Here is a 15,035-nt window from a genome sequence, read left to right as displayed (position 1 = left end):
CTTGTGTGTCCAATCACACTTGGCCAATAAATAATTCTGTTCTGTTCTGTTCTACTCTACTCTACTCTACTCTACTCTATTCTACTCTACTATTACTATTTAATACTACACCATTTGGTTCAGAATACTTTTTTCCCTTGTTCTCCTCCTCTAAAATCTAGGTGTGTCCTATACACCAGTGTGTCTTATACGCCGAAAAATATGGTATATAGACCTCAGGTTTCTCATATATGCATTAAAAATCAAATATTTTTGGAGGAAATGTCCTTGCTAATTGAAAAATCTTCCAGAAAGCCTCACATTATGGCATTTTGGATACTTTCAGTGAAGATGCTTGTACTCACTCAAAACTTTTTAAATGCACAGTCATCTGAATATCTGCAGTGTTTTAATTTTCAGTTTCAGTAATTTATTTTGTTTTACATTGCCTTAATATTATATTTTTCTCTCTCACCTAGTGAACTTATATTAAATGGCAGATGTATCAAAATATAAAAAGTAAGACTAAAATCTTAACAATAGTACCATCTATCTAAAAATTATTTTTCTATAACGGTTGATCTATCGTCATTGCAATAATAGCAATAGCACTTAGACTTATATACTGATTCACAGTGCTTTATAGCCCTCTCTAAGCAGCTTACAGAGTCAGCCTATTATCCCCTACAATCTGGGTCCTCATTTTACCAATCTCAGAAAGATGGAAGGCTGAGTCAATCTTGAGCCGGTCAGGGTCAAACTGCTGCCAGAATGGGCAGACTCAGCCTGCAATACTGCATTCTAACTATTCTAACCATTGTGCCATCATGGCTCTTATTGCTGTTATTTGGTTTGAAGTTGATGAAACTCAAAACAACACAACTTGTTGTGTTTCATCTGCAGTGAAGGGCTCATGGTCCTGTTGGACTCCTTGGTCTCAGTGCTCAGCAACATGTGGAGGTGGACACTACCAGCGCACCCGGACCTGCACCAACCCAGCACCAACTAATGGGGAGGATATCTGCATTGGTCTACATACAGAGGAAGCCCTCTGTAATACACATCCATGTGAAGGTAGCAAGCACTTAATTTATTCTTCAGGACCAGATAGTATAGAACAGGGATGTCAAACTCACATCGTCATGGTGGCATCATGTGACATACCAGGAATTTGTCTCCTTCGCTAAACTGGGCGTGGGTGTGCCCTGTGCGTGACACATCCAGCTCATAGGCTGGGGGTTTGACAGTCCTGGTATAGTTATTATTATTATTATTTATTAGATTTCTATGCCGCCCCTCTCCAAAGACTCGGGGCGGCTCACAACAGCAATAAAAACAATATAACAGTGAAACAAATCTAATAATAAAAACATAAAACCCTATCATTACTTAAAAACCAAACAGCAACATTCATACCAAACATAAAACAAAGTATAAAAAAATAGCCTGGGGGAAAAATGTCTCAACTCCCCCATGCCTGGCGGTATAAGTGAGTCTTAAGTAGTTTACGAAAGACAGGAAGGGTGGGGGCAGTTCTAATCTCTGGGGGGAGTTGGTTCCAGAGGGCTGGGGCCGCCACAGAGAAGGCTCTTCCCCTGGGGCCCGCCAAATGACATTATTTAGTCGACGGGACCCGGAGAAGGCCAATTCTGTGGGACCTTATCGATCACTGGGATTCGTGCGGTAGCAGGTGGTTCCGGAGGTACTCTGGTCCAATGCCATGTAGGGCTTTAAAGGTCATGACCAACACTTTGAATTGTGACCGGAAGCTTTCCAAAATTTCCAAAATTACTAAGGGATAGCAATAACTACTGTTAAACGCCTGGTATTATCTTTTCTATTGACATCCTCCAATTACATTGGAATTGCAAAATTTCAATCCGCTGGAAGGCTGTCTTCTCAGCTGCTGTTTGTCACCTGTTCTGCTGTATGAGATCTGATACTTTAAAAGCCCATTGATGGAACATAGCTGACGGGATTCTGTCATGCCATCTTCACAATTTTTTAAATTAAGATTAATACATTTAAAGAATATTCAGTATTCTAGAAAAAGGGCAATTCTATTGATAGCCTTGAAAGTAATATTGAAAGAGTTAGGCATAAAAGCATGACTATATATTATCCATTCCCAAATGGTTATTAAAAACAACTGTAGCAGGAACATTTTATTCCAAGTTAGAAATTAAACGAGGAGGTTTTGATGAAACTGAGAGAAGCACAGTAAGAGGTTTTAGCTTACTTTGCTAAGTGAAGGTGTCCTGTAAAATACGTGCTAGGCATACATCTGAAAATTTCTGTTTATAATCTAATGCTATCAGTATGGTTTTGAACTATAACTCCAGAGTTGAATGTTCAGCTGAAAAACTTCATTCAAATCTTTAGTTCAGTGTTTATCTCTTACACTTTTTCCCTAGTGTGACACTGAATCATCCTGCCTAATTTATCTTATTTCTGATTTGCATAATTTTAAGGAGGCTGGTCTGAATGGTCTGAATGGAGTTTATGCAATGAAGATAGCATCCAGTACCGTAGCCGTTTCTGTGAAATCCACAGCCCAGGATCTGTTCAATGTGCAGGGAACAGCACACAGTACCAAGAATGTCTGTATAATGAGATACCAGGTAAGTAGAGTTTCATATATTTCAGTACACTAGAAAGGCAAGAATCTGACTAGTTCATTAAATGTTAGGGTGAGCTTCCCACATGGTGGGGAAAAAAAGGTTGCTACTTTTAATGTTAATAGGCTGGTATGTGCAAGTGAGTTTATTGAATGAATGGTGTCTTTTTCATGTTTTGTAAGCTTACATTCATAAAAATACTGCATTTGGCAAAGTAAATGTCAAATAATATTTGTGTAAATATTATACAAATTAATGCATTATTATAGAAGGTAGATACAAAAGAAATAATTTAGGAATAATCTATACTCTGCAGGAGTATAATGATTTTGCAAGTGGTTATGATGAGTTTTAGCCGTGGCTCATTAAACCATTTTCAAGAAGTCTCATGTAAAATTACAACTAACATATATTTTATTTAGTGCATGGCTAAAATGTAAACATCAGTTACATGCTTAATGAGCAAATATCAAACTATTTTCTCTATTTACAAATTCAAATATATATATATTTATGTTTATATGGGTTGGAAGAATCCCATGATTCATAAATGCAAGGTATTCTGCACTACAAAAAATTAAGTTTACATTAAAATAAGATGAACATGGATGAATCAGATCAGTGACTAGCAGAGATAGGCTAGTTACTATCTTTATTCATTGCCCAGTGCAGCAAATTCCAAAAATACTATTATTATTCTTTAGTTAAAAGATATGAAATAAGTAATATCACATAACATATAATAAAGGATGGATTCGGATGTTTTAACAGTTTAATTTATATGATGAATCTTCTAAAGTTTTAAATGTTATAAGTCACTTATGCATGGCTATATACATTTATTTAATAAATACATAGCTAGCTTGGAGTTGGGAGGCAAAAACCATAGTATCTGTGTTATATTATCCACCTGTGCAATTCAGATGTTTTGTAAATGCAACTTGAATTGTTCTACTCATTTCTTCATGTTTTTGCCTATCTATGATTTGTGCACAAGCCTTTCTGCAACAGAATACTGTTATATTTGACTAGTTCCCAATCTGATCCATATTTCTGTGATAAGAGGAAGCATGTTCTTTTCAAGAAGGGTTTTTTTCCTGTATGATATTTCAGTCTGTATTTTTTACCAGATCTCTGAAAGAGCTCCTTGTTTGCAGCAGAAATTAACTTGCCACGTAGTGAGCAAAATCATTTTAATTGCCTGTACAGTGTCGCAGATGACAAAAGTGATGTTCCTCCCTCCCTTTTTTTCATTTTGTTTAGTAATCCTGCCAGCATCAAGCATTGATGAGAGCACGAACTGTGGAGGTAGAGTATAGCTAACTATAGATCTTGCATTTATCTTAACATGCCTACTCTTTTCTGGGATGCATCAACCAAACCATTAATCTGTGTGATTCACATCCTGTTGATATCCCCAATTCCACTGGAATCTCCTTGTCAGAGTTGGGGAGGGAAAGTTTTTTTATGTGGATGTGAGATTCTCAGACTAATTAATCACTAGGGAAATCATAAACCTTTCAGGTGTAACTCCTCTTTCATTGAACTAGAAAAAAAAATCCGTGTTTTCCTTAGTACTTTCTTAATTGTAGAGTTGTCACTGGGTGTCTCTACAAGCGAATTATTGCTGTTCTCCAGTTCAGGTAAAACTATGGGTAGCTAGATAAAAATAATTTTAAAAATTATTCCTCCAATTGGCAAATCTGAGTTCAATTCTGTAATACTTGTTATTTTTATAAAGCAGGACATGGTTTCTTTAGAAATTCACATTCACTTAGTTATAAATTGTTAATGTACACTAAAAATCATTAAGTCCAAATACATTCAATTTAAATACAATTTAAATATTGGATTTGTTTACATTGTATGGCGATTGCTGTGAGCCGCCCCGAGTCTGCGGAGAGGGGCGGCATACAAATCTGATTAATAAATAATAAATAAATAAATAAATTCAAACATTGAAATCCCCTCTCATGCCTCTCTTTTCCACCTACATCCTTCATTCTCTTTCTAGTTAACTTCATTAAGTATACTATGTTCTATAATTTCCTTCACTTTTCCCTATTTCCCATTAACTAGAGACTATTCTAAAACTCCTGAAAATTGTAGTTCTCATATTGCTTGCTTCTTTATCAAATTTACCATCCATTTTGCAGTTCAAGGCTCTACTTCTTCTAAGAAATGTCCATGTTTTCTGAAGAAATAAATCAACTGGAAAAAATGTCCTTGGACATTTTTGCCATCTACCATTGCAGAAAATCTCAATAACGCTCCAATGTTTTTTGGGGTGGTAAAGTACTTAGCAGATGGAGAAAAAAATAGCCTGCTAGGAAATCAGGCACCACGCTTACCCATGCAATGGGTCATATGCTTCTTTTTGAAAGCCTCAGGGTGGGAGGAAGCTTTGGGTCAACCCTTGTAAGCAGACAAAACAGAGGAGGAGTCATTGGACTCAACATCCGTGATGCTTGAAGAACAAGAATAGCAGCGAATCTTCTGTGGCCTGCAAGATTGCGGTTTTTTGTTTCGATCTTCCTTCTACAGAACTCTTAAATGTGCCTCGGGTTTTAAATATTCTTTTTTTACATTAGCCTTTGATCTACTTAGGTTGCTTAGCACAATCTTACTGTGCTTCTGTTACCGACAACAGGAAAAATACTAGTTTCTAGGATGGGAGAATCTGGGGGCATTGGGATAGTTGGTATAATCAAAATGCAGTAATTTTTTCAGCTGCCTATAGTAGTGGGCTCTTCTTTATCAAGGTGAGATGCATCGTTAAAAATCTACCTATAAATCCCAGGGGGACCAAGGCAAAACAGCCCTTGTAAGATCTGGGTTGCCTTAAAACGTTGCCAATCACTAAGTTTTATCTTCACAGTTCAGGGAAAGGCATTTTCCTTGTGCAGAATCATTACTCTGTTCTCTGTAGTTACTTGTAAGTTATGACCAAAGACTTTGAAAAGGGCAGAAGAAAAATTGGCTTTTTATGTCTCCCAGCATAATCAGCTGCAAATACTGATGGCTCTTTTCCCTCTGCTTTTATTTTAGGTGAAAGTTGCTTTTTAATGCATGTGGTATTTCATGACTGGTAGCAGAAAAAAGAAATCTGCTTATCTACAAACAGCAAACTTTATTTGGTCCTTTGAAAGTTGTGTCCGTTGCTAGATTCATGAAATATATTTGCTCAATCTTTTCAGATCAGTTTAATAAGCAATTTCTTTCTCCAGAAGAATCCTTAAATTGTATACCTGAGACTGGGGCTTAAAATTCTCATTTATCTCACCAAATTCTAATATCAATGAGAAGTACAGGGGCATAGAACTATTGCATTTTTGTAGTTACAATGCCCTTGAAAATATTTATAATATTGTGGGCTCCTTTGCTGATGCTCTAATGTAGGATACAATCTGACTATGAAGGGGAAAAAAAGACCTTCACATGCCACAAAAATTTCCACATGAAAAAGTATTATTCTTTCTGGAATTTCTACTGCATGTTTAAAAATTGATTTGCCTTGCTCCCCTCATCAACAAAGATTTTTTTTCTGTGAGACAGTTGTGAGGGGATGTGGAGGAGATGTTTGTTGCTCAGAACATTTGGTAGTCTATAATTCCACGTGTTCTTCAACTGATCGCACAAGGACAACCTTACCATTTAATAAAAGTGCATTTTTCTTTTCACTTTCAGCAAAATGCTTCTGAAGGTTACACAATGTATTACGACTATAATTGGCAGGAACAATTTTAGGGGCATCAATGAAAACCTTAATTCCAGCTCTTGCCCACCACCACAGTCACACTTCTTAGCAAGTCTCTTAGACACAATATTCAAACTACCCTACATGAGTGAGCAAAACAATTGGAAATAACTAAATGAGTCAAAGGCCGGAGATAAGCCTTTAAAGCAAAGGAAGTATATACTGTATGTTTGTGCGTCTTTGAATCAACATTGAGGCATAACGTCTGTCTGGATAAGTTCCTATAGTTTCCTTGGCAAGATTTAGGAAGTTGTTTGCCATGACCTCCTTCCTAAGACTGAGAGAGAAACTAGCCCAAAGTCACCCAACTGGCTTCATGCCTAAAATAGAATTAGAAGTTCCAGTCTCTCAAGTTTTGCCTTAATTGGTTAGTTTTGCCCAAATTGGCTCTCTAAACAAAGAAAGGCAGCAATGACCGATCTAGGATCAATTATCCATAAATCCCTCAAAAATGCATAAAACAAGGAACACTAGTCTCCCTTAATTTTCAAATTCAGCAAAAAAACATGTGACACACACACACACATATATATATTTAAAAAGAGAGACTTTGACATCATGATGAAAATAGCACCTTTTACTCCTTGGATTGTTCCTAACCCTGCTAGATCAGTAGGAATTCTGGTTGATATTGTTCCAGAGTCATTTGCTGAGATGCAAGTGACATTCATACAACTGGATGAAATAAATAAATAAGTCACCGGGGGCCATTAGATCAGCACTCCAACTAAAATATCAGGAGTCAGCCCCTTTTTATCATCTAGTTTATCTCATTTCCTACCTGGCATTTTAAGCTACCCTGAAGACTATTTTCTTTTATGATTAGCAAAAGGTGCTTTCTATGACAGGCACATTCTTTAGATGTGTCTTGTTTGTAAGCTTTATTTTTTTTAATCTGTCAACTTTAATGTTTAGTTTCAGTTTCAATCAAAGGAGAAAGAAAGACTTTTTTTTAAAGGTATGATCCCATTAACACAGAACTGTGATGGGCAAATGAATAGGAAGGGAGTAAAGTATATCTTAGGTGCTTTCAGAATTGTGTTTGCTTGTACGAAGGGAGCAGAAAATTATTTTCAGACCTTCATGAATTCAGTAGCCATCCATAAATCCTTTTTTAATGGTTGTAATGTACAAATATTTTAATCATCAAGGGGATATCTCTTAGTCAAAATTTTGCAGATGGAATCATAGAAAAAGAACTGAAGTATCCTCTAGAGCAGTGATGGTGAACCTTTTTTGGTTTGCGTGCCAAAAGTGGGGGGGGTCACATGTGTGCGTGCCCACACACATAATTCGATGTGGGCCCCTCGCACATGCACACGTGACCTCCCCACTCCTGGTACGCAATGGCATACCCATTTTTCACTCCCCCCCCCCAGGCCTCAGAGCCTTTCTATGAGCCTGGCAAGGGCGAAAATGGCCTTCCCCACCCACCAGAAGCCCTCTGAGGCAGAAAATGGCCCATTTGCCAAGTTATGGTTGAACCGGAAGGGCTGTTTTTTGTTCTCCCAAAGTTCCAGAACTTTTCCAGACGCCTGGGGAGAACAAAAACAGCCTCCCCCTGGGAAGCCAGAAATGGCCTATTTCCCAATTTCCAAATGAGCCGTTTTCCTCCAGGGGGAGAAGGCCATTTTTGCCCTTCCTAGGCTCATAGAAAGGCTCTGAAGCCTGGGGAGTACACAAAAAGGGGGGGGACTTCTAGTTCAACCAGAAGTCAGGAAATGGAACATTTTAGCTTCCAGAGGACCTTCCAGGGTGGAAGCCATTTTCACCCTCCCCAGACTCCTAGAAAATATCTGGAACCTGGGAAGAGCAAAACTGGGCCTTCTCCACCCCCTCCGGAAGCTGAAAAACAGGCTGTTTCACAACTCCCAGTGTGCCAAGAAGGCCTGAAAATCAGTTGGCCAGTGCATGCATGCCTGTTGGATTGAGCTCACATGCCCACCAATATGGTTCTGCATGCCACTTGCTACTGAGAAGTTACAAACTTCGCTTAATCTGTTTTTACCATACACTTCTCTCTATAAATCTGATTTTAGGAGACGGATAGGAGGGATATATTGAGCTATATATACATTCAGGCATATATATATAAAAGTTAGAGTCTATCTGACACCATGTCATTCTATGTGGCTTATAGTGTTTAAAAGCAGGAAGCAATAAAAGCTTGGCAACCAATCCATCCCAAAGCCTGGGAAAATAGCCAAGTTTTCAGTCACTCAAGAAGTACAATGTTCTAATAAATGTCATTATTTAATCAAGGAAACCTGGAGCACATCTATTCTGCCCATAATCAGAAACTGTTGGAGATAGGTGGTTCCTCAAATTAAGCCTTGGGCCATAGAAGGCTTAAAAGATGATAACCAGCCCTTGAATTGCACCCAAAAGCCAACTGGCATCCGGGCAGCAATGAGTATGGTAGCACAAATAGCCGAGATAGTTATGGACAAGCATATTGTGAAAGAAGTGCCAGCATGGTAGGAATGTATGAAACCTTGCAGTACTTTGCAAATTGTAGCACAAATGTTTCAGATAGTAAAGAAAATTTTGGACTGCACTGAAATGAACAGATTGACACTAAGATTAAAAGATAAAGAGGACAAGACTTGGGGGAAGTTTTACAAGATGGTTAGAAAATGTATTACAAGACTTGGGGGAAATTTTATATATGGTTAGAAAATAAATATAAATAAACAAGTTTGAATATAACTGAATGATGTAACCCAGATGTAACACTTGAAAGAGATGAGGGGATAGGAAAGGAAGGGGGGAAGAAAATTTTACATTGGAAGTGTATTAATAGACAAACACACAAAGAAAAAAGAAATTAAAGGGATATATATATATGGAATATACAGTAATATATATATATATATGGAATATACAGTAATCCCTCATTTTTCGCAGGGGATGAGTTCCAAGATCACCTGTGAAAAAGGAATTTCCGTGAAGTTTTGGAAAGATAGTTTTTTATGTATTTAACGAGAATTTGGACTTTTAAAACCCACCCTTTGCATTAAACAGTCATTCTATAATGTTTCTAAGCTGGAATTACATGCGATATCCTACCAGTTTCTTTAATAGAGTACAGTAGTACTGTAGAAGAATTTTATGAATTTTTAAGGGATTTAAAATTTTCAATGGATTTAATGGATTTATGCCCCCTTTGAAAACCCGTGAAGTAGCGAATCCGCAAAAGATGAACTGCGAAGTAGCGAGGGATTACTGTAATATGAAAAAAATGTAAAAGAATTCAAGGTTGCTGGAATACCATCTCAGAAAAATGAAGAAAGTACAGCAAAGGAAGAAGGAAGGGGAGAGAGGAGTAAAAAGGAAGAAAGAAGAGGAGAAAAGAAGAGGGGAGAAGAGAGTGAGGAAAGAGGGCAGGAGGGGAAGTAGGGAAGAGGAGAAGAAGAAGAAAGAGAGGGGAAATAGGTTTAGGAAGAGAAAGACGAAGAGAAGGGAAGAAGAAAGAAGGAAGGGCTGTATGAGATGGGAAGGGAGGATAGTAAAAAAAGCAACCCTGAATGAACAAAGCAATAAGATAAATATAGAATATATGTATAAAGGTTTTGTAAAAGAATGAAATGAGAAATGAGATGATAAATATGTGAAAATGTCTGAATGAGAATAAAAACTAAAAACTTTGAAAATAAATTCAAAAGAAAAAATATTGCAAGTTACGGTTGAGGAAAGTTTGCCATTTTTATGTCACTGAACTTAGCATCCTCTTGATACATTTCTTCCAGGTTTTAGCCTCATCCACCTCATTGCCACAGGACTCTCCTGTTTCTTTGGCTCTAGCCTCTTAACCTTTGTGATCTACGTTTACTGTCAACGGTGCCAGAGACAATCTCAGGAGTCAACCGTTATCCATCCCACCACTCCCAATCATCTTCATTACAAAGGCAACACAACTCCCAAGAATGAAAAGTACACACCTATGGAATTCAAGGTAAGAGACTGCACCCCTGCAATGGTCTCCTCTAAGCATACTTACTATTCATTTGCAGCAGAAATATATATGCTCTCATCTTCCAGACTTAATAAACTACCATTTCAGTGTTTTCACCATGGATTGTGCTGGTTAGGGCTATGGAGAGTTGAAATACTGCAACTGAAGCCCCAGTGAGCCAATAGCACTCAATGCTGGTATCTAACTTTGCATGCAATTTTCTTGAGGTTTTCTTTTTTCTTTTTTGCAGTACACTTTGAGTTGAATCTTACGATCAGTAAAATCATGTGGCATAACTATATTAGCCACTGAATCTCCCGATACTTCTTTGTCCAATAAAAACCTATCTCATAATTCTTCTGATTCTGTTACTCATTTTGTGCCTCCTTTTTAGGCATGGCCTGTTTTGGTACAGAGAGATTTGTTGTGACTTTTTCCCCAAAGACCATGGCCTTGCTTTGGTCCATCATCACAGTCATAAACATAGATTTGGTAATATAACTGTTCTGTCTGGGTCATTCCAGAAGCCAATACCAACCCAAAAAGAGAATCCAGACACACTGGTAAAAGGCAAAGGCAGTTTTATAAAATTCAAGAAAAACACAGGTAACAGAAAATGTCCTTACAAACAGAAAAATGCTGTATCTTCAGATATACAGTATTCACGAAGGCCAAAAGTCCATGCAGCAATACAGAATTCTTGCTGCCAAGCCAAGGCTGTAGATAGCAGACCTACACCTCCCACGGATCTTCCAAAGCTGCTGGGCGTCAAGCCAGGAACAGAGATGCCAAGAAACAAGACAGGATAACGCCACGCCAAGCTGATAACACTCCACATGGCTTCAAGGGCTTGCCTGCCTTTTAAACCCTGCTGATGAGGACCACACCCAAACCCAGCTGTTTCTAATTCAATGGTGATGATATCTCTTTAACTGCTCCTTTCGTTGCTCTGAACGTTGCTGTCTCATGTCAATGACAGCTTGTGCGTCATCACCTAATGACTCCAAGCTACTGGCTGGGGAGAGCCCCCCCCCCGGGGCTCTCATGCTGTTCTCCTTCATCCCATTCCTGATTTTCCTCTCCCCCATCCGACTGTTCAGCCCCTCCTCTGCGCTGTCATCCTCCTCCGGGCATGGAGCCAGCAGAGACACAGCTGGTCCCTGAGCAGCCTCAGGCTGAATCACAACAATAACTGAGACATATTTCTGAAGGAAAGAGTGCTAGGGGATATTATCAAGTTATGATCCTAATGATAATTGAATAATAAGTGCAGCCTCCTATTAAAGGCTAAAGGTATTGACTGTGCTTTCTTTTGTTTACCTATTCTTCTTTAGACAACACTGTTCATATTATGTTCCTCTCTTCATTCAAATTTTAATCAGTGTTAGGTCAGAAAACAATTTATTTTGTTCAGAGGTACACATATAATACATTTGGTGTGCATGTGAAACACCACGAAATAGCCAAATGGGTTGATTTATTCATAAGAAAATATTCTCTATTGCAGTGAGTTTCAACCTTTTTTGAGCTGCAGTACATTTTTTACATATACAAAACCATGGGGGCAGATTGAGCGGGGGAGGAGTGGGGGGGGGCTAAAAAAAGTTTGGACAAAAAATGTATCTCTCTCTCGCTCTCTTTTCCTCCCTTTCGATCTATTTCTCTCCCTCTTTCTCTCTCTTCCTTCCTTTCCCTCTCTCCATCCCTATTTCTTTCTCTCTTCCTTCCTTCCTTCCTTCCTCTTTTTTCTTCTCTTTCTCTCTCTCCCTCCTTCCCTGCCTTTCTTTCTCCCTCTCTCTCTTTCTCTTTGTCTCTTGCTTTCTTTCTCTCTCTTTCTCTCTTGCTTTCTTTCTCTCTCTCTTTCTCTCTCTTGCTGAGCTTCGCGGCATACCTGACCATGTTTCATGGCACACTAGTGTGCCGCGGCACACTGGTTGGAAAACACTGCTCTATTGTGTATGCGTTTACTTGGAAACAGATATGGTTGGAAAACACTGCTCTATTGTGTATGCGTTTACTTGAAAACTGGTAGCAAACCACTGGTGACATCATGATGATGTCACTGAACCGGTTCAGTCAGTGCGGGTCCGTAGGCCTGGCCATCTTTTTTTACATTTTTTCTGAATTTGTTTTCTATTTTTTGAGGGGGGGGACTTTTGGGGGGTATTTTTTCTTCTGCGCAGAAGCTGAATTTCCGGCACTCTGCATGTATCACCATCTTGGTTTTGGCTTTTTTATGTGTGGAATTTTTAAAATTATTTTTTGCCACTGCGGTGTTGTGGTTCCGTCTGAGGCCCCTCAGGGAACGGCTGATCTTCTGTCGGTTTCCAGCTCAGAGGGAGAGGATGAGGAACAGGAGGTGCAGGCAGACGAGGAGGAGGAATCCAAGGCTGAAGAAGAGGGAGGATGGCCAGAGTCCCCACAGAGGGAGCTCTCCCCAGCAAGCAGCCTGGATTCCTTAGAGGAAAATGCACAAGCCATAATTGATCTGCGACAGAGAAGAGCTACACAGCGAAGGGACCAATTGGCTAGGTACTTTCAGCATTAAAGAGGCAACAGCTGGGTTTGGGTGTGGTGCTCTTTGGAAAGGCTAAAAGGCAGACCCACCCTTCCTGACTTGTGGAGTTTTATCTTTGAGAGTCTTGGGACCTGGCTGTGAACTTTGGCGTCTTGGAATCCTGGTTTGTGCCTTTGACTACTGAAACCTTGGGGTGGGTGTGCCAGCAAGAAGCTTGCTGTATTGTCTGGACATCAGGACTCTGCTGTAAAGTATTATAGCCTGTCTGTTGGGAAGAACAGGTTTTCCTCTGTGGTTATTTTTTCCAGCTCTAAAGTACTTTTGCTTTTACCAGAGTGTCTGGCTGTTTTTTCCAGTTGGTGTTGAGGTCTGGGGGAACCCAGATAGAACATGCGCAAAGCGCATGTACAGCCACATAGCATAGCCACGAGAGGCAGCAGGAAGTGAAACAGTAGCAAGGTATGTTAGAACCCACCCCTGCTTGGAAAACTCTTTTTTTAACTTTATCTGGGATTTCCCTGATCAAGAAATGATCCCGGAAAGCTAATAAATATTGCTGTATTGATTAACACATAGCAAAGTATCTAGCAACTCCAATCAATAAAGTAGCTTGGGGAAAATACCCTCAAAAGCAACTGCTTAACTTGCAGAGATTATGGCTATTCTTTGTTTACTATTCTTTGCCTGTAGCAAAGAAGTAAATAGGGAGTAGGTACAGGATGCACTTAAAACCAATCCCAGTTGAGAGGCTCCTTGGAAAATCATGCTTCCAAATAGTGCTGATAATAAAACAATAGCAATAGCAGTTAGACTTATATATGTCTTCATAGTGCTTTACAGCCCACCCTAAGTGGTTTTACTGAATCAGCATAATGTCCCCAATACATGGGTTCTCATTTTACTGACTTTGGAAGGAGGGAAAGCTGTGTCAACCTTAAACCAGTGAGAATACCCTACGAGAAAACAGAATACCCTACGAGACTAGACTTTCAATCCTGGGCCTAGAAAGCCTAGAACTAAGATGCCTTAAACATGATCTAAGTATTGCCCACAAGATCATATGCTACTTCAGCTTCAACCACAACAACACAAGAGCACACAACAGATTTAAACTTAATATTAACCGCTCCAAACTTGACTGTAAAAAATATGACTTCAGTAACCGAGTTGTCGAAGCGTGGAACTCATTACCGGACTCCATAGTGTCATCCCCAAACCCCCAACACTTTACCCTTAGATTATATACAGTTGACTTATCCAGATTCCTAAGAGGTCAGTAAGGGGTGAGTACAAGTGCACTAGAGTGCCTTCCGTCCCCTGTCCTATTGCTCTCCTATATCTCCTATACCAGTGATGGGCAACCTTTTCAGCTTGGTGTGTCAAAATCTGCCAAAAACCCGAGCATAACTCAGGTGGTGTGTCACCTTGAGAAAAAAACCACTCTCACACTCTCACTCTCTTCCTTCCTCTCTCATCACTCACTCTTTCTTTCTTGCTCTCCCTCTCTTCCTTTCCTTCTCTCTTCCACTTCTTTCTCTTTCTCTCTTTTCCTTCCTTCCCCTCTTCCCCTCCCTCTCCCTCTCTCCTACTCTTCTACTCTTCCTCTCCTGCTTTTCTTTCTCCTCCATTCCTCTTCCTCCTCTCCTTTTTCTCCTCTTCCTGCTTTTCTTTCTCTTCTCCTCTTCCTCTCCTTTTCCTCCTCTCCTTTTTCTCCTCTTCATCTCCTCCATTTCCTTCTGGTTCTCCTTCTGCTCTTCCTTCTCTTCCGCTTTCTCCTCTCCTTTTCCTCCTCCTCTTCCTCTCCTTTTCCTCTTCCTCATTTTTCTCCTCTTCATCTCCATTTCCTTCTGGTTCTCCTGCTCTTCCTTCTCCTCTTCCGCTTTCTCCTCCTCTCCTTTTCCTCCTCTTCCTCTCCTTTTCCTCTTCCTCTCATTTTTCCTCTTCCTCTTCTCCTTTATCTCTTCTTTCCTTCCCCTCTTCCTCCCTTTCTCTCTCCTCGTTCACTTTTCTCTCCCTTCCCTCCTTCTTTCCTCTTTCCCTCCCTCTTTTTCCCTTTCTCTCCACGTCTCCGGCAGGCAGACGGCTTTGCTAACCGGCACAAGGTTCAAGCCAGCTGCCCGGGAAAGCCCTGTGCCAGCCAGGAAAGCCGGCTTTACGGGAAAGCAGCACGCTTTTCAAATGCGCTGCTTTCCTGCTGCAACTCTTTCC

General features: G+C 39.7%; 1 protein-coding gene across 2 annotated transcripts in view; it reads left to right on the top strand.

Moving 5' to 3' along the window:
* The window catches only part of SEMA5B (semaphorin 5B), a 622,390-nt gene that overhangs the window by 586,349 nt on the left and 21,006 nt on the right, over positions 1 to 15,035 (top strand). For both annotated transcript variants that reach the window (XM_070730236.1, XM_070730229.1), the window contains 4 exons: positions 883 to 1,053; positions 2,451 to 2,600; positions 3,861 to 3,905; positions 10,104 to 10,309. In XM_070730236.1, coding sequence (XP_070586337.1) covers positions 883 to 1,053; positions 2,451 to 2,600; positions 3,861 to 3,905; positions 10,104 to 10,309 — 572 coding nt within the window. The remainder of the gene's footprint in view (positions 1 to 882; positions 1,054 to 2,450; positions 2,601 to 3,860; positions 3,906 to 10,103; positions 10,310 to 15,035) is intronic.

This window comes from Erythrolamprus reginae, chromosome 1 (genome assembly GCF_031021105.1).
Source record: "Erythrolamprus reginae isolate rEryReg1 chromosome 1, rEryReg1.hap1, whole genome shotgun sequence".
Taxonomy (NCBI): domain Eukaryota; kingdom Metazoa; phylum Chordata; class Lepidosauria; order Squamata; family Dipsadidae; genus Erythrolamprus; species Erythrolamprus reginae.
The sequence above is the reverse complement of the archived record's forward strand: the minus strand, read 5'-3'. Positions and strand labels throughout refer to the sequence as shown.